We start from the raw sequence: 21,004 nt of genomic DNA on the forward strand, positions 1-21,004 counted from the left end.
CACAGTGGTTCAACAGTGACCCATATTATTAAGTCCTCACCCTCACTAGTGCAGTTACCACCTGTCAACATAGGAAGATGTTACAGAATCATTGGATATATTCTCCACGCTGTACTATCATACCCACGACCAACCTAAATTATCATTGTGCCGCTTTATCCCCCTTGCCCTCCCCATCCACCTACCCCAACCCTTCCCTCATGGTAACCACCAGTCACTTCTCAGTGTCTTTAAGTCGACTGCTATTTTGTTCATTTTGTTTTGTTTTGTTTTTAAAGTCCACAAATAAGTGAAATGATATGGTATTTGTCTTTCTCCACCTAGCTTATTTCACTTTTAACTGCTTTTTAGATAATAAGAAATACACTGTTTAGAATTTTCCCATTAGTATTTTCTAAATAATAAAGATTAGGATAAAAGTTTAAGCTATTAATAATTACCCTCCTAACAAAAAGTGTAAATTAGAACTGTATGGGACAAAGGGGGATATACAGTAATCAATAATATAGAAGAGGATAGGAAGGTACTCCATGCAATAGAAAAAAAGATGTACAAGCAGTTCTGTGCTTAAAAGGGAGAAGCAAAAAGTCAGATATGAACAATCTTTCCACCTCTCAAGCTAAAAATCCAACTGGGGCTAGTTAAAAGCAAGACACATAAAACCAGATAGTTCAAGGATATCCCACAAACAGAATACAATTGCTCCTGGCTTCTCAGAGAATAGTCTAGATTAAGGTCTTAAAAAGACCTTAATATTTTGCATAGTGCTGGGAAAACAATACATTCCAGGTGGTGTTTGAAAACTTACTGATGGGTCTACATATATAGACCGTAAGTGGTTTCCAAACAGCCCGTGGCTTATATCTGCACTATAGGGAAATCCGAAGACTCAACGTGTCTCAGTGGTGTACATGAAAATATTAACATTTGAAGACTGAATTAGTACATGAGAGCAGGACAATAAGGCCACCAATGTTAAGGATCTCACTGATGCTGTGGCAGAGGCCATGAATTTAGGAAGGTATATCAGGTTCACACTCAAAAGAACCACCCAGAACCTTGCACCTCAACACTTGTGGCCAAATATGACCAAATCAATCACATTACTGACAGTGAAGTGAAGGCTGAGAAGATAGTAATGTAGGCTTTATACCATATGGATAGATAAGTACCCCTTGTACTAGGAATTTTCTAGGGAAGAATGAGGACAAGAAGATGCCAATTGACATAATATTAACACTTTCGTTATGTTTTGGCTAAAGAGTCAGTTAATATAACATGTCAAACACCCATGTTAAACTATTTTAACTCAGAAAGATTTGGGTAGTCTTCAACAGCAAGTTATGTTTTCTTTTGCCTTCAGGAGGAGTAGGAGCTCAAGGGCAAAATAAAATAAATTGCAGAAAATAAAGATACAGTTCTTTGCACATCTGAACAGTGGTGTGTAAAATTGAACCCTTTCTCATAAAGTGATTTTACCTTTTTAAACATGTTTTCATTTCAGATAAATATCAATCATAAGGCAAGGCATTTTATCTCTGTTCAGTAAAGAAGAAAACAGACATATAAATAAAATGACCTAAATGCTCACATGACTAATATGCAGCATTGCTGGGACTCACAACCACTCCCAATCCTTAGCTCTTTTAACTAAACCAGTGAGGAGCATACTAAAACCCAAAGACTGTATGTGGCCTAAATATATTCCTAATCTGAACTTTGATCTAACCTCAGAAATTCTCCTTAGAAATGCCATGGCCTTTCCAGAAAAATAACCTAGCCCTAAATCACACAGAAGATGAGTGGCAGATCCAGATCTAAACCTGAATAGGTTGCAGTTTTAGAAATCAACAGTCTGGAGGGGAGTATAGGCATTTGCCAGCATCGATGCCTAGAAGACCCTAGAACAGTGAAACTCAGTCTGAGTGGTTGGCCAGGATGCCAAAATACACATGGTTACTTGGGAATGATGGATTCCTCCCTGGAGAAGGGTAACAGGGAGATAGGCATGAGACCAAAAGAATAAGGAGAATAAGGCAGGTAGCAAAAATCTAAACCTATGGCAGGATAAGAAGTAGGAGCAACCTAAACCTAATTTGCAATACTCCAAGATGTAGTGCTGTGGCTCTTGTTGGGAGGCTGGGGGGAGAGGTTAGATGACAAGGAGCAAGAAGATAAAATTCTGAAGGTTTGACACATAATACCATAAAAATGTAAATTATCAATAAACTCATACAGTATTACTAATAATACAATTCAGACATTCAGGAATACAAAAAAAGGAATACCACAAAGAAGCTTAGAGACAAGTGATGTTTCACTTTTAAGACAGTTTGCATGTCTTAACAATAAAGTCATTCAAGGAAGAGTATAACCATGGTGCAAGCTCTTCTAGCTTCTGAAAGTCAGGTCAAAAATGAAAGTCTCCAGAAAAACAATGAAAGAATGTTAAGTATAGTTTTATATTTTCTAATAAGCTGTCACATATTTTTAACATGGCCCATAAACATTTTATTTTTCTTGAATTCTATACCTCAGGTTTCTCATTACTGCCCTGACCTAGGCCTCTACAAAAACCCTGCAGGACTAATGCAAAAGGTTGTCAAATGCAAAAATGACTGAAATTGAGTCAGTCACTAGGTTTGCCAAATATTCATTTCAGGATAAATTGCAGCAAGTTTTCATTCATGATATTATACAAGAATTACAAGATAAAAGTAGGTCACTGTGGTTATATTTTCTATATGAGAAATCTGAGTTCAAAGTGTTTAAAGGTCATGTTTACAGCTATCAAAGCTGGCCTTTAAATCTGATTGTTTGACCACAATAGCTTAGTTTTTTCCTCTAACTATACTTTAATAATCTCCTATAAATTTTTAATTAAATAATATTTAATTTAATGATAATCTTTGTAGGTTTAAAAAGGATAAAATACTTTATCTGAATGTTCCCAAATGAATCTTTTTTAAAATACGAAAATTTTTTTATAATATGGAAACTTTTTAAATTCATCTAAAAAAAACAGTATTTTTGTTATAAAAAATGGTTAAAAATCATTTGAGGTAACTTTGATGGTCTCTTTACCTGGCCAACTGCTCTGTCTCTTTCCAAGGAGGTCAGCATTTTCTGCTTCAGTAAAGTACGGTGCTTCTCATGTAACACTCTTATAGTTGGTTCATAAGATGCATAGTGTAACTTCAACCTATAAAAAATAAAGGGCATCTTAAAGAGTGAGTTGAAACAGTGATATCCATCTAATATCTAAAACTTTTTCTTTCTTTTTTTGCATTGGAAAAAAAAATTGCATAACCAGATAAAGGTCAACACAACAGAGCCAAGAAGTTCAAGAAATATTATTTGTCATACATCATCCCTACAACCTGCATGGAAGTGGGTAATCACACTTCGCCTGAGTTAACTAGTTCTCTTTTTCCTATTAGCACCTTTTGCTGTACTTAAATATATAAGCAGAAGATTGCTACTATTCACTGAGAGAAAAAAAATTGAAGTTCTTTAAATCAGCCCAGAAACAATTTTCAAAATGACAAAGACTACAAACAATGGATGATTAAACAAAAAGTCATTCACATAAAACTAAAGGATGTCTTGAAAACAAGTTTGACTAGTATCATATTAGCAAAATTAAGTATAAAAGTACTTTTTTATCTTATAGGAATAATAATTCAACTCATCATATGACATAAACACCTTAAAGAATTTATTTTTAATACCTTGAAAATTTTTTTTTACTGTTTATTGAAATGTAATTTGTATGAAGTAAAATATACAGATCTAAAAGAGTTCAGAGTTTTCAGAAACATGGATAGTTAACATTGTTATCAATGTATAATCTATGTTAGAGCATTTCTAGTATCTCAGAAAGTTCTGGAACTTCATATATTTGCAATCATAAAATATGTTCTATTTTGAAACTTACTTCTTTCAACATGTGTTTTACATTCTTCAGTGTTGTGCATAATAGTAATTCATTCCTTTTTATTGTGGGTGGTATTCTCTTGTATGTATATTCTACATTGTGTTTATCCAATATCGTGCTGATGAAGAACTGAGTTGTTTCCAGTTTGGGACTATTGTGAGTAAGACTGTTATGAACATTCTTATACAAGTCATTTAAGATAATTTTTGGTTATATCTCCATTTCTCTTCGAAAAAAATACCTAGGAGTTGAATTGCATGACAGTCTTGATTACTCTACCTCACCAACATTTGGTGATGATAATTCTATCTAAGGTTTGTCAACTTATTTATTTTGCCTGTTTTATTATATTTTCAAACCAATATGACTTTGATTTTTTAAAATTCTTTTAAGCTTTTTTTCTTAGTGAATTTTTCATTGTAAATATAATTTTCCATTTGGTTCTTTGTTTATAGCTCTCATTTCACTTCTGAAATTTCCTATTGTTCCCTCATAAAAGTCATCATTTTCTTTAAAACTCTAAATGTCTCATTTAGAGTCCTTGTCTACTAATTCCATTATTTCTGTCATCTCTGGATCTATTTATTTATTTTTTTCCTGGTTATGGGACACATTCCCCTGGTTCTTTCTATGTATTACATATTTTATTGTATGTTGGATATGTTTGTCTAGACTTTGTTATCTTCCTTTAAAGAGTTTTTTTCTGGCAGACAATTTACTGATGAGTGAACTTGAGCCTTTCAAAGCTTATTTTAAAGCTCTTTTTAGGATAAGTCTAAAGTAGTTCCTTTTCTAGGACTAGAATATCTCTACTCCTATGGCATGGTTTACCAGAGGTCTTAAGTGCTCAGAGTTTCAGTGAATTTCCTCCTTTGTAGCTGGTCAGAGCTCGTATCTGCAACTTCTGGGATCTCCAGTTAGCTCACAGTTTCCCAGCTGTTCTTTGCAGGCCTCATACCCTCTCACCATCTTATTAGCACAATTTAGTGTTTGGTCAAAGACTAAAGGAAATCATTACTGATATTTCTTAAGTTCCTTTTCATGCACTTCCCTCCTTTTGTGTACTCTGCCCTACAAATTCCAGCAGCCCTGAGGTATAATTCAGTTCCCAATTCTACTTAGTGTGCTTTATATACACTTTGCTACACAATTCCATGAACACTACACATTTGTATATACATATTCAGATAGTTACATACACAAAACAATGTATGCTGTAATTTATAGACAATTGAAGGGTTATTATTGGTGGCTCAATTTTTCCTTAATTTACTGACTTTGGTATCTAACTCATTCATGGGATATAATCTAATTATATTTTGTTGAAAGAATTAGCAACATATAGAACACCACTAGAGTATAACATGGATAGAAACATGGACACCTGGGTAGTTAACATTGCTATCAATGTGTTATCTATGTTAAAGCATTTTGTATTTTATATATAAGGGAACAACACTCAGTGAAACCTGTTAAATTAGTTCGAAAGAGTGGGTCTGTTAGAGTAAGTTCTGTAAGTACCTCATCATTCATCTGCTTATAATTTTTGGTATTGATAATTCTGAAAATAAGTACTTAGTAGTTAAGATACTCATGTTAAATGGGAAATACTGTAAAACTAATAGGTAAAATCAACTAATCATCAACTTAGTTGCATAATTTACAGAAAAAACTAAGGTCAACATTTTGTGGTTTACAATGAAAGAAAATACAGACACATAACTGAAATATTTGAGTAAAACATGACATAGAAGGCTCAGATCTCACTTAGACTGGCATCAAAAACACTCTTCCCTATAGCTGACTAATTATATAATGGAACAATTACCAGATAATGTATTCGCTAATGACAGATTAACTTCATGACTAGTTTTTTTGTGACTCTGATGGCTTCATTGAAATTTTGTGTTAGATCCTTACATAACACACATTAGTGATACATCCAGATGTTTAAATGGAGATAAACATTCTTAATGATTAAATGTGGAAATAAAAGCTATCTGAATACACAACAAGTGTAGTTGTATTACAAGGTAATATGGTCTCTTCTCCAGGGCCACTGAAGATTACAAAAAGAATATCTGAAAATGCTGAATTTTTACATGAAATATATCATTATACTATTCTCTTTAAAAATACTAGAAAATTGAACAAGTACAATGTATTTTCAAAGATTAGAAACTCAAAAAACTAAAAAATAAAAAAAACCTCAAAATCAAAGAGGAGAACATCTGAGCAGCCAAGAGTGAACAATCATACTTCAGCTGCCACAACTGAATACAAAGATGCTCTCAGACTGTTATCAACCTAAGTAACTGAAATAATGAAACCTGCTTGTATTAGTACAGACTGAGAATAGACTTACACCTGAGATCTTTCCCACAAAAGATGCTATGATTCAAACTCACTTATCATGTGTATGCACATACATACACACACGCACACAAACTGCCAAAATACCTTTGGGCTTTTTCCTCTAAGCAAATGGGTACCTAATCCTAAAGGCACAGAAATTATTTATATTTGGACAAAAAAAAAGGCTTAGCTACCATTAAAAGACTTCCACACGACTTCAGAAGAGCCAAAGGCCTCTTTATTGTCCTCAGTATAGAACAATTCCCAAAATTAAGAGAATGTATTTTTAAAACAAAATACAATATATACTTCTACAAAGAGACCTGTATAAAAATGCAAAAGGGAAATCTAGATGAAATAGCATACATTCAACACATAATTTCAACGTTAGGGTATATGCAAAGTATTTACCATCTATTGTGTTCCAGGCACTGTACTTTATACACATTAATCCAAAATACATTATCACCATTTTTACAAATAAGAAACCAAACTACAATGGGCACCAAAAGGTAAGTGGTAGAGTCAGGCTTCCAATGTTTACCTGACTCCAAAATCCAGGCTCTTTCATTACATTGTCTACTTCTCAGTTAGTGTTTATGCTAAGAGGAAAAATCACTTTGAACATTTTTTCTGAATTTCTCTGGATACACTATGAACCAAAAAAAAAAATTTAGACTGGAATATGAGACCAAAAGATGATTATAGTTGAAGAATAAGCATTCTTAAGGCCTTTTTTTAAGTTAATACAATCTCTCTTTTAAAGTAGTACTTTATTCCTACAGTATGTTCAATTTAAGAAATGAGAAAAAAATTTAGGTCCTAATATGTTGCTAAGCTGAGAGTACACTGATTATGAAGATCCATAGGACAACATGTGACTAAGAAATGATAACACTCATAATAACCATAATCACCTACAAAAGACAACAATTATCATTACCATCCCTAAGCTGTGTTGTCCAACACAATAGCCACTCACCAAATGTGGCTATTTATTTTAAACTTAAATTTATTAAAATTAAATAAAATTAGAAATATAATCCCTCAGTTGTACTAGTTACACTGCAAGTGCTATTTTAATAGCACATATGACTACAGGCTATTGCATTGGATGATGCAGATATAGAATATTTGTAACATCACAGCAAGCTCTATTGAACAGCACTGCCCTAGAAAAGCAAAGGAAAGTTTTAAAGATTACACATTTATATAATGTTTTTGTTATTTTTTTCCCTAAAGGAGGACAGAAAGTAAATCTGGTATCTCTAGAATAATTTCTACAAGCTGTAGCATAAATTCAAGGCCATTCATTCATTTATGCCCCCATCCACCCCAACCTTCTCAAGCCATTTCTGCACTTTGCTCTCTATTCTTACAATTTGATGAACATGCTATGTTCCTTTATGACTTGGTGCCTTTGCACAGGATGTACCATCTTCTCATAGTACCTTGTTCACCCCATTCCTTCCCTCTGTTAACTCATACTTTAGAATTCATTTCCTCTAGAAATAGGCCTTGAACCAGCTCATGCTCCAATCTGGTTGGGGTAACCGCCTCTTGGTTGGCATAGCAACAATGCATTTCAGTGTATTTCTGTTTAACTCAACCCCATCACACATCCCAAAAGTTTTCTGGGAACCCTAATGGGAAGAATTGAAACTTACTCATCTTTGTATTTTGAACACATGGTACAGTGCTACTGCACAGTGGATGCTCAACAAATGTTAAATATCTTTACCTGAAACCTTCTGCCATAGCCAAGCTGTTTAACACTAATTAAACATCTCTTTAATAAATATGATGAAAAATATTAGCAGCTTACCCTTTGAGGTCGTTAATTAATTTGTTTCTTTCCTGGACTACTCGTTTGTGGTGCATTCGATGAAAATCACGTTCTTTCTGAGTTTTCAGCAGATCTTCCCTAGCTTTGCTGAATGAATGAATAAATGAATAAATAAATAAATAAATAAAAACTTTAAAAATCATTGTCAATCCCTTTCTGAAAATTATCAGTTCAAATCCAGTATTGAGCAGTTCAAAAGCTAACTGGAAAATAAAGATTCCATTATAATTCTCACTGAAGGATCCCAAGCAACATGATATATATGGGGGCTGGGAGATGAATGAGCCAAAACTTATAGTTGCAAAATTATCATTCATTCACATTTCATTTAAATAAAAGGAAATTAAAGGCATGATACCAAAATAACTTACAATCCATCTACTTCCAAAGAGAATTTGTTTACAAAATTGAAATACATAACAGATAATTCAAAGTAATTACAAATAAAGGGAAGGATATACAAAATTTAATTCTGAACTTGCTTGAATATATGGTTAGAAGAGAATGTATTGGGTTACTTAGTTCTAATAATAGTGAAAAAGAAAGCATATAAATTCTGGAAAACTAAGATTTTATTCTGTGATGCATATGAGAAATATATATCGCCTGCAGAAGATACTCCCAGAATACTTATTAACTTGATGAGAAAGGTTTTCAGCATAAATGGTAACCAGAAGCATTCCTCAGTTGGATATACCTTCTACAAACCCTTAGCATAAGGCAAACAAGAGAATTCTAAGATGGGGCTGTATGTGAAGAATCACTCAGAATGTTTTACCCACCTTTATAATGGAAGTTAGTTTCAATATAGTAATGTAAAATATAATTTATAATGGAAAAGAAGTTATCTAACAGTTAACTGACAAAGTGAGACTGCACCAAGACGCTCACATTCTGAAAAATGGATGGGCTGAATGAGAGTGCTGACAACTTGCAAAGGGATCAGAAGGGAATAAATCTGCCTCTCTGTATCACAGTATTTCAAAATTCAGATTCACATAAAATAAATGCACACAGAGAGATTTCAGCTGTAGGAGCTATGTCAGAGCAATCACAGAGCAGTTGAATGGAATGCTGCCAAAGAAGCGGAATGAACTTAGGTTTTCAGGCTCCTGATCAAGCTCATTATGATCAGTGAGACTTGCTTGCTGCAAGATCATGTCATATGTAGCATATGGTGAAAGTGTCTCATCCATTCTGTAAGTTTCTTTCTTTTTCTTTTTTTTTTTTGGATCGACTATATTGTTCCTTATTTCACTGCCAATATTTAAGTCTTTACTGTATGTAAATATCACATATCAATTCCTACCACCTAGCCTCCAACTTCATTTTCAAAACAACAGTCTTGAAGGTACAAGAAATTGTTGATTAAAACATTCATTCCTTAATCGCATTGTTTTTTCAAAAAAAAAAAGAAGAAATAAAGAAATAAAATATTCATTCCTAAAAAATCATCTGAGAAACATTCAAGTTATTAGATAAACAAACAACTTATTCTTTCAGGTTTTAGCCCTGTATGTGTGCATGAAGATGAACCAAAACAAACAGACCCTCTGCCATCACCATGTGCCTAATGAGTAGTAAGTGAAGAGCAGAAGAGAATGTAAGTAGATCGACTAGAAAAGATAAATGGCTGAGTTGATATTTTGTTGGGAAAACACAGTATCATCTGAAGCCTCATTCATTTAGGAGAAAAGTAAAGTGGCATATGTACTATCTTGCCCATAGAAAATATTCAGTGAATGTTACTGTAACCAACACCATATTATTATTATTTTTTGCTATAGTAGAACAGATATATACAATTTCTCTAACAGCTAGATTTATCTACCTAAAATAGGGGACATGCCAGTAAGTAAATGTCCTCTAATTGCTTGAACATATCAGGATACATGATTAATAACACTGCATATCTTTATAAAAGAATTTAAACTTTTATGAACATCTATTTTGAGTATATTAAACTGTCTTATTTTCAACTTGATGAATTATATAAAGGAGCTTATGTTTTATTTATCTCATCTAAAATGTAAACCCATAACAGGTTAAAAAATACTTAGAAAAATAATGCTGTAAAATTTCTTAAGCAGAACCACAACTGTGCAGCATTGAATCAACTTACTTTTTAAATATACATTTAAAGGCCTATTTGTACTTATCTCAAGAAAGCAAGCATAGGAATTGATCGAAGTATTAGACCTTAAAGTTTTTCTGACCATTAAATTGGTTTTCAGAGACTTGCTTTCTATTTGCACAAATGAAGTCAACTCAGTAAAACAATTTAAATTCATTTCATGGTGATGCTTCTCCTATTATGACCTTCCTGCTGCCCATCTGCTCAATAAAATTCAAATAAAATTCGTACTAAAAAACAAAGTTTAAATTATTCATATAAGGAACTAATATTTTAAACTATATAGTATTTTATTATATTAGTAGATCATCTTTGGGATTAAAAGAAATTGTTCAAGACAGACATTCAATTTCAAGTGTTATGAAGAGTTTAGTGAAACATTCTATTTAGATTTGTATTTAATAAAGAAAACACTTCTTACCTGCCTTTTCTTAATGAGATGACAGAATGACTATACAACTTCCCCACTTCAGGAAATCAGCATATCAAATATACAATTAAAGTATAAAATATTAAGATACTTATATTTCTACCATACCATGAAAGCATTGTCCCCAAAACTCCATGTTTGAACATGTGAATGTGATTTAGCAGTTTGTTCTAAAACTTTATTTTTAACTGTATGCCTCCACTAAAATAATTATTAACTGAGTAGTTTTAACTAAGTATTCTGGAATGGCCATTTATTGGGTTATTTTATTGTCATAACATGGCAAAAGGAAGCATACAATTTCCTGCTTAACTGCACCAATAAAAGTAGGCCATCTTTGTCATGTATTTTTCTCATGTGCAAATGAATCAAGGTAATTTCAAATAAAGCACAATATGATTAATAATTATTTCATTATCTTCAACTGGTTGTAAATGAATTTGTTTAACCCACTAAAATTAATATTGGAATAATTATTGGATAGCCAAAATTGGATTCAACAAGACTAGAGGAAATCTTTCATTATAGTCTTTGCCAAAAAAGAAAGGGGTATACTCATGTCCAAAAAAAATACCTTCTTAATTTAACAAGGAATTACCTAAACACTAAAGCATGAAATTTTATGGGACTAATTATTGCCTTTATTTCCATAGTGTTTGTTTCTGAAAGTCATTAAATTAAACAGGTATTTGGAAAAACTGGGTACTCTTTGACCTTTTATAGAAGTGAATTTTAGAAGTGAAATTAGGACCACTTACTAAAAGCACCTAATTTTTCCTCAATATTTAATTTTAGCTTTCTTTACATTTTCTACCAGAAAATTTTAACCTTCAAAATGGTGCATTTGAATCTTCTAATTTGTAATCTCAATCAGTTTTTTCCTGTCAAATTTTTAGGACTTTACATAAAGATTTTCTGTTTTGCATTATATTTCCTTCATATAAAATCCCAGCAAAGGAAGACAGTGCTCTAAATAGGATAAGACTTAGGTTTATAGAAAATTGTTTAAATTCCCATCATGAAAAGGAAAATGATGCCTACTCCAAAGGAATGTTATACAAGAGGCAAAAACCATCAATTAACTACTCTAAAATTTATTAAAAGCTTAACTGAATAGCAAAAATATAAATAGTACAACTTCATTTAAGCCCCTGCTATTTGCTAGGCACAGATATAGGCCCTGAGGATACACTGAGTACAAGACATAGTCTCTATTATATGGAGCTCACAAAATAACAACAAAATATATACATTAGATAATCAGATGTAAAAAGTATAAATTTCAAGGCCTTTCATAAATATACAGTATTAAATTAAAGATTACCTTAATAATTGGAGATATACTATGTAAATACAAGACTAAAACTTAAGAATACATCAACCCCTCTCCCAAAAAATATGTATATATGTAAATATGTGTATACACATACACATACACAAACACACATACACACTCACAAATACAACACTCACAAATATTCTTGCAAATGAAGTTATAGATTCAACTCAATCTCAGTCATAATCCCATCCCTGCCTTTCTAGAAATTGACAAAGTGACTCTAAAATTCATATGGAAATACAAAGGACCTAGAATAGTCAAAATATTTAAAAAGGAAGAACAAAGCTGGAAGACTAACACTATCTGACTTTAAGAATTTACCTAAAGCTACATTAATCAAGAGTGTGATATTAGCACAAGGACAAACAAATAGATAAATGGAACAGAATGAGTCTAGAAATAGACTCACAATTATAGGGTCAATTGATTTGTCAACAAAAATGCCATATAAATTCAGTGAAGAATGAAAAATCTTTTTAAGAATCATGCTGGAACAATAGGATATTCTTATAGAAAAGAAATTAACCTTTAGGTCCTACCTCACACCATATGCAAAAATTAAAGATAGATCATAGGCTGAAATAAAAATTCTAAATATTTTAAGATTTTTAGAAGAAAACAAAGGAAAATATCTCTGTTACCTGGGAATAGGCAATGGTATCTTACACAAAAATATCAAAAGCAATGCTGTAAAAAAGGTATATTAAACTTCATCAAGATTTAAAACTTATGCTCAATCAGACACCATTAGGACACTTAAGAGTCAAGCCATAAGTTGGGAGAAAATATTCACAATATTCTGACCAAGGATTTGTATCAAGAATATGTAAACAATTTTTATAGCTCAACAGTAAGACAAATAATCCATACAAAAATGAGCAAAGGACTTATACGGAAAGCAGTATAGATGAATGGCCAATTAGCACAACAAAATGTGTTCACTATCTTATCAGTAAAATGCTTATAAAGACCACAACAATCAGCCACTATACAACCACCAAGATTGCTAACATTAAAAAGATTACAACACGATGTTGGTGAGAATGTGGAGCAACTGTAACTGTCAATATTGCTAATGAGAATATAAAATGACCCCAGCTGAATGCTGGAAAATGGACTGGCAGTTTCTTTTTTTTTACTGATTTTATTTTGGTATCATTAATCTACAATTACAATTACATGAAGGACATTATGTTTACTAGGTTCCCCCCTTCACCAAGTCCCCCCACATACCTGTTCACAGTCACTGTCCATCAACATAGTAAGATGCTGTAAAATCACTACTTGTCTACTCTGTGTTGCACAGCCCTCCCCGTGCCCCCTCCACACTACAGATGTTAATCGCAATGCCCCCTTTCTTTTTCCCCCCCGTTATCCCTCCCTTCCCACCCATCCTCCCCAGTCCCTTTCCCTTTGGTAACTATTAGTCCATTCTTCGGTTCTGTGCTTCTGCTGCTGTTTTGTTCCTTCAGTTTTCTTTTGTTCTTATACTCCACATATGAGTGAAATCATTTGGTACTTGTCTTTCTCCGCCTGGCTTATTTCACTGAGCATAATACCCTCTAGCTCCGTCCATGTTGTTGCAAATGGTAGGATCTGTTTTTTTCTTATAGCTGAGTAATATTCCATTGTGTATATGTACCACATCTTCTTTATCCACTCATCTACTGAGGGACATTTAGGTTGCTTCCATATCTTGGCTATTATAAATAGTGCAGCGATAAACATAGGGGTGCATCTGTCTTTTTCAAACTGGAGTGCTGCATTCTTGGGGTAAATTCCTAGGAGTGGAATTCCTGGGTCAAATGGTATTTCTATTTTGAGCATTTTGAGGAACCTCCATACTGCTTTCCACAATGGTTGAACTAATTTACATTCCCACCAGCAGTGTAGGAGGGTTCCCCTTTCTCCACAACCTCACCACATTTGTTGTTGTTTGACTTTTGGATGGTAGCCATCCTTACTGTTGTGAGATGATATCTCATTGGGGTTTTAATTTGCATTTCTCTGATGACAAGCGATGTGGAACATCTTTTCATGTGTCTGTTGGCCATCTGAACTTCTTCTTTGGAGAACTGTCTATTCAGCTCCTCTGCCCATTTTTTAATTGGATTATTTGTTTTTTGTTTGTTGAGGTGTGTGAGCTCTTTATATATTTTGGATGTCAACCCTTTATTGGATCTGTCATTTACGAATATATTCTCCCATACTGTAGGATACCTTTTTGTTCTATTGATGGTGTCCTTTGCTATACAGAAGCTTTTCAGCTTGATATAGTCCCATTTGTTCATTTTTGTGTTTGTTTCCCTTGCCCAGGGAGATATGTTCAAGAAGAGGTCACTCATGTTTATGTCTAAGAGATTTTTGCCTATGTTTTTTTCTAAGAGTTTTATGGTTTCATGACTTACATTCAAGTCTTTGATCCATTTCGAATTTACTTTTGTGTATGGGATTAGACAGTGATCCAGTTTCATTCTCTTACATGTAGCTGTCCAGTTTTGCCAGCACCATCTGTTGAAGAGACTGTCATTTCCCCACTGTATGTCCATGGCCCCTTTATCGAATATTAGTTGACCATATATGTTTGAGTCAATGTTTGGAGTCTCTATTCTGTTCCATTGGTCTGTGGCTCTGTTCTTGTGCCAGTACCAAATTGTCTTGATTACTGTGGCTTTGTAGTAGAGCTTGAATTTGGGGAGTGAGATCCCCCCCCCCACTTTATTCTTCCTTCTCAGGATTGCTTTAGCTATTCAGGGTCTTTGGTGTTTCCATATGAATTTTTGAACTATTTGTTCCAGTTCATTGAAGAATGCTATTGGTAGTTTGATAGGGATTGCATCGAATCTGTATACTGCTTTGGGACGGATGGCCATTTTGACGATATTAATTCTTCCTAGCCACGAGCATGGGATGAGTTTCCATTTGTTAGTGACCTCTTTAATTTCTCTTAAGAGTGTCTTAAAGTTTTCAGGGTATAGGTCTTTCACATCCTTGGTTAGGTTTATTCCTAGGTATTTTAATCTTCTTGATACTATTGTGAATGGAACTGTCTTCCTGATTTCTCTTTCTATTAGTTTATTGTAAGTGTATAGGAAAGCCACAGATTCCTGAGTGTTAATTTTGTATACTGCAACTTTGCTGAATTCCGATATTAGCTCTAGTAGTTTCGGAATGGAGTCCTTGGGGTTTTTTATGTACAATATCATGTCATCTGCAAATAGTGACAGTTTAACTTCTTCTTTACCAATCTGCATTCCTTGTATTTCTTTGTTTGGTCTAATTGCTGTGGTTAGGACCTCAAGTACTATGTTCAATGACAGTGGGGAGAGTGGGCATCCCTGTCTTGTTTCCAATAGCAGAGGAAAAGCTTTCAGCTTTTCGCTGTTCAGTATGATGTTGGCTGTGGGTTTATCATATGTGGCCTTTATTATGTTGAGGTACTTGCCCTCTATTCCCATTTTGTTGAGAGTTTTTATCATGAATGGATGATGAATTTTGTCGAATGCTTTTTCAGCATCTATGGAGATGATCATGCGGTTCTTGTCTTTCTTTTTGTTGATGTGGTGGATGATGTTGATAGATTTTTAAATGTTGTACCATCCTTGCATCCCTGGGATGAATCCCACCTGATCATGGTGTATGATCCTTTTGATGTATTTTTTAATTTGGTTTGCTAATATTTTGTTGAGTATTTTTGCATCTACGTTCATCAGGGATATTGGTCTGTATTTTTCTTTTTTGGTGCGGTCCTTGCCTGGTTTTGTTATTAGGGTGATGTTGGCTTCATAGAATGAGTTTGGGAGTATTCCCTCCTCTTTGATTTTTTGGAAAACTTTAAGAAAAATGGGTATTATGTCTTCTCTGTATGTCTGATAAAATTCCGAGGTAAATCCATCTGGCACGGGGGTTTTGTTCTTTGGTAGTTTTTTGATTACTGCTTCAATTTCGTTGCTGGTAATTGGTCTGTTTAGATTTTCTTTTTCTTTCTGGGTCAATCTTGGAAGGTTGTATTTTTCTAGGAAGTTGTCCATTTCTCCTAGGTTTCCCAGCTTGTTAGCATATAGGTTTTCATAGTACTCTCTAATAATTCTTTGTATTTCTGTGGGATCCTTCGTGATTTTTCCTTTCTTGTTTCTGATTCTGTTGATGTGTGTTGACTCTCTTTTCCTCTTAATAAGTCTGGCTAGAGGCTTATCTATTCTGTTTATTTTCTCGAAGAATCAGCTCTTGGTTTCATTTGTTTTTGCTATTGTTTTATTCTTCTCAATTTTATTTATTTCTTCTCTGATCTTTATTATGTCCCTCCTTCTGCTGACCTTAGGCCTCATTTGTTCTTCTTTTTCCAATTTCGATAATTGTGACATTAGACCATTCATTTGGGATTGTTCTTCCTTCTTTAAATATGCCTGGATTGCTATATACTTTCCTCTTAAGACTGCTTTTGCTGTGTCCCACAGTAGCTGGGGCTTTGTGTTGTTGTTGTCGTTTGTTTCCATATATTGCTGGATCTCCATTTTAATTTGGTCATTGATCCACTGATTATTTAGGAGCATGTTGTTAAGCCTCCATGTGTTTGTGAGCCTTTTTGCTTTCTTTGTACAATTCATTTCTAGTTTTATGCCTTTGTGGTCTGAAAAGTTGGTTGGTAGGATTTCAATCTTTTTGAATTTACTGAGGCTCTTTTTGTGGCCTAGTATGTGGTCTATTCTGGAGAATGTTCCATGTGCACTTGAGAAGAATGTGTATCCTGTTGCTTTTGGATGTAGAGTTCTGTAGATGTCTATTAGGTCCATCTGTTCTAGTGTGTTGTTCAGTGCCTCTGTGTCCTTACTTATTTTCTGTCTGGTGGATCTGTCCTTTGGAGTGAGTGATGTGTTGAAGTCTCCCAAAATGAATGCATTGCATTCTATTTCTTCCTTTAATTCTGCTAGTATTTGTTTCACATATGTTGGTGCTCCTGGGTTGTGTGCATATATATTTATAATGGTTATATCCTTTTGTTGGACTGAGCCCTTTATCATTATGTAATGTCCTTCTTTATCTTTTGTTACCTTCTTTATTTTGAAGCCTATTTTGTCTTATACTAGTATTGCAACACCTGCTTTTTTCTCTCTGTTGTTTGCATGAAATATCTTTTTCCATCCCTTGACTTTAAGTCTGTGCATGTCTTTGGGTTTGAGGTGAGTCTCTTGTAAGCAGCATATGGATGGTTCTAGCTTTTTTATCCATTCTATTTCTCTGTGTCTTTTGATTGGTGCATTCAGTGCATTTACATTTAGGGTGATTATTGAAAGGTATATACTTATTGCCATTGCAGGCTTTAAGTTTGTGGTTACCAAAGATTCAAGGTTAGCTTCTTTACTATCTTACTGTCTAACTTAACTCACTTACTGAGCTATTATAAACATGGTCTGATGATTCTTTATTTCTCTCCCTTCTTATTCCTCCTCCTCCCTTCTTCATATGTTGGGTGTTTAGTTCTGTGCTCTTTTTAGGAGTGCTCCCATCTAGAGCAGTCCCGGTAAGATGCCCTGTAGAGGTGGTTTGTGGGAGGCAAATTCCCTCAACTTTTGCTTGTCTGGGAATTGTTTAATCCCTCCTTCATATTTAAATGATAATCGTGCTGGATACAGTAGTCTTGGTTCGAGGCCCTTCTGTTTCATTGCATTAAGTATATCATGCCATTCTCTTCTGGCCCGTAGGGTTTCTGTTGAGAAGTCTGATGATAGCCTGATGGGTTTTCCTTTGTAGGTGACCTTTTTTTTCTCTCTGGCTGCCTTTAATAGTTTGTCCTTGTCTTTGATCTTTGCTATTTTAATTAATATGTGTCTTGGTGTTGCCCTCCTTGGATCCCTTGTCATGGGAGTTCTGTGTACCTCTGTGGTCTGAGAGGCCATTTCCTCCCCTAGTTTGGGGAAGTTTTCAGCAATTATTTCTTCAAAGAAACTTTCTATCTCTTTTTCTCTCTCTTCTTCTTCTGGTACCCCTATAATGCGGATATTGTTCTGTTTTGATTGGTCACACAGTTGTCTTAAAATTCTTTCATTCCTGGAGATCCTTTTATCTCTCTCTGCATCAGCTTCTCTGTATTCCTTTTCTCTGTTTTCTAGTCCATTAATGATCTCTTGCATCTCGTCCATTCTGCTTTGAAGTCCTTCCAGAAAATTTTATTTCTGTGTTCTCTCTGCTTAGTTCTTACATATTTCTCTGCAAGTCCATCAGCATGGTTATGACTTTTGTTTTGAATCCTTTTTCAGGGAAGACTGGTTAAATCTATCTCCCCAGGTTCCTTCTCAGGGTAAGATGTAGAAGATGTCGAAGCTGTCTGGGTTAGTCTTGTCTGGATCAAAATTTTTTGCCTTTTCATGTTGATAGGTGCAGTTGTACGCTATTGATGCGTCTGTCAGCTGGGAGAGCCTAGACTTTTTCCACTCGCTCCTGGCCTTTCTTTACTGGGACAACTGCTACCACTAGTTGCTTGTGTTGGGCAATTGTATGTAGACTGGGTCTCTGTATCTTGCCCGGCCGGTATGGAGGAAGCTCCCTTTCCGTGGGTGTGGCCAGCCTCAGGCTGCTGCTCTGCTATGGTGGGGCACCGGAGGGGTAATGGACGGGGGGCTGTTTCGCTGTTTACCTCCATGAGGGGTCTCAGAGCTGTTGCCCAGGGGGTTAGTGCACCCGGAGTTCCCTGGAATTTCCAGCTGCTAGACTGTGACCCGGGATGCTTCCATCCAGCCATGGGGTCCCTGTCCCTTTAAGACTTTCAAAAAGCACTCGCTTTTCTTTGTCCCCAGGGTGCCGGCTTTGGGACCCGCTCACAGGTCTTACTGTCCTGCTTCCCTAGTTCCAGCACCCCACGCACACACTGTGTCTGCGCTCTGGTGCGGATGGCTAGTGCTGGGTGTATAGCAGTCCTGGGCTCCCTCTCCCTCCCTGCTCCGACTTCTCTCCTCCCGCCGGGAGCTGGGGTGAGGGGCCTCGGGTCCCGCCAGGCTGTGGCTTGTATCTTACCCCTTTCACCAGGCGCTGGGTTCTCGCAGGTGTGGATGTAGTCTGGCTGTTGTCCTGTGTCTTCTGGTCTCTCTTTTAGAGATAGTTGTATTTGTTGTATTTTCAAAAATATATATGTTTTTGGGAAGGGATTCCCACTGTCCTACTCACGCCGCCATCTTGGCTCCGCCTCTGGACTGGCAGTTTCTTATAAAGTAAAGTAGGCATCTACAGTTTGATCCAGAAATTCACTCTGATATTTTTATCCCAAAGAAAAAAGACACATTTCCATGAAAAGACTTGTACACAAATGTCACAGTAGTATTATTCATAATAATCATAGCTGAAACAACCCAGTTGAAAAGGATAAGTAAACTGTGGTAGAATACTATACAGCAATAAAGAGGGACAATTTACTACTTAACACAAAAAACACACATAAATTTTACAGATTTATGGGGATTGTAAAATGCCAAACACAAAGAGAAGAACATTCTGTGATTCCTTTTATGAAGTTCTCAAACAGGCAAAACTAATCTAATGTGAAAAAAAAAAATTGGAACTGTGATTTCAATGGCAGGGAATGACTAAAAAAGAATACAAGGAAAATTTCTGGATGGACTGAAATATCCTATACTGAAATGAGTATGGAGGTTACAAGACCTTATCTGTTTATCAAAATTATATGGCTAAGACTTGCACATTCAATTAATGTAAATTATAACTCAAAAAACGTATAAAAACAATATAAAAATTCAGTGTAGTGTAGGGTGTGGGTTGGGGTAGAAATGGCAGAAAGTTGGTAAGTGTTGAAGCAGTCTGATAGGTCTATGGGTTCATTATTCTTATTTGTTTACTTTCTATATGCTTGAGGTCTTTTTCAGAATTAACAAATTAGCATATGTAAACAAATAAATTGCTCTGTGCCTGTCCTGTCTTCTAGAAGAAATACCACTCTTGGTTGTCTCAGTGTTCTGCCACTGCTAATAAGGCTGATGAAGATTATGATGATGCTGTTCTAACCTTGTAACTCATACTTTATACCAGGTACTATGCTGCTTACCAACATGATGGGTACGATAAGCAGAATATTTGCCTTCATCATTTACAGGAGTACAGAGAATATGAATAAAGAAATAAAACTTACACTTACATAACTATAAACCATAGTGAGTGTTATGAAAGAAAAAAAAGGTGCCATAATACAGAATATTGAGTTAAGTCTTTATTGAGCACTTACCATGTGGTAAGTACTCAAAATCTTTAAAATTACTCCCTCAAAGATTGGTAAATTATCCCATTTACCTATGAGGAAACTGAGGGATAATTATATTTTAAATCTAATAAATGGCAGAGCCTTTTGTATTTGTGTTGTTCAGTCTTAATATTTGATCTGATACCAATATTTACTCTCAGCCAAAGTTTGAGTAGGTTAATAAGTTTGAGCAGAATTTGGTAACAGCAGATGTTGTCTTTCCAAGAACCTAACTGTCCCATAAGGAGCTTGTTTGACTTCATTATTAGCCAACTAACTCAAACTATAAGAAGGTTATGCCAGATATAATGTTCTCCCTATTTCCACCATGTTCTTCCAGATAGTCCATTTTCCACTCAGGAGTCAGTTCATATTACACTACTCCTTAATACTATCCCTTAGGTTCACATTCCACTCAGAAGAACAAAAGCAAAGTTCTACCAATGACCTCTACTACTTACCCCCCAGTTCCAATCACTATGGTCTCATGCCAGTCCCCTAACAAGCCAAGTTGTCCCCACCATAAGCTCTTTGTGCTTCCTTTTCTCTCTGCCTGGAATTTCCTTTTCCCTAGTTTACATATGACCTTCTTCCTCAGTTTCTTCAGATATCTGAGAGAACTTCTCTCACCATCCCAATATAAAACAGCACCACATTTATCTGTCTCCTTTACTCATATTTTTCTTCATACCACTTACTACCACCTGGCACATGGTAT

At 35.0% G+C, this 21,004-nt stretch overlaps 1 protein-coding gene across 5 annotated transcripts in view; it reads right to left on the reverse strand.

Moving 5' to 3' along the window:
• The window catches only part of SPAG16 (sperm associated antigen 16), a 974,490-nt gene that overhangs the window by 925,837 nt on the left and 27,649 nt on the right, over positions 1-21,004 (reverse strand). For all 5 annotated transcript variants that reach the window (XM_057503578.1, XM_057503577.1, XM_057503581.1 and 2 more), the window contains 2 exons: positions 8,118-8,225; positions 3,085-3,202 (listed from right to left, as the gene is read on the reverse strand). In XM_057503578.1, coding sequence (XP_057359561.1) covers positions 3,085-3,202; positions 8,118-8,225 — 226 coding nt within the window. The remainder of the gene's footprint in view (positions 1-3,084; positions 3,203-8,117; positions 8,226-21,004) is intronic.

Source organism: Manis pentadactyla, chromosome 6 (assembly GCF_030020395.1).
Source record: "Manis pentadactyla isolate mManPen7 chromosome 6, mManPen7.hap1, whole genome shotgun sequence".
NCBI classification, from domain to species: Eukaryota; Metazoa; Chordata; class Mammalia; order Pholidota; family Manidae; genus Manis; species Manis pentadactyla.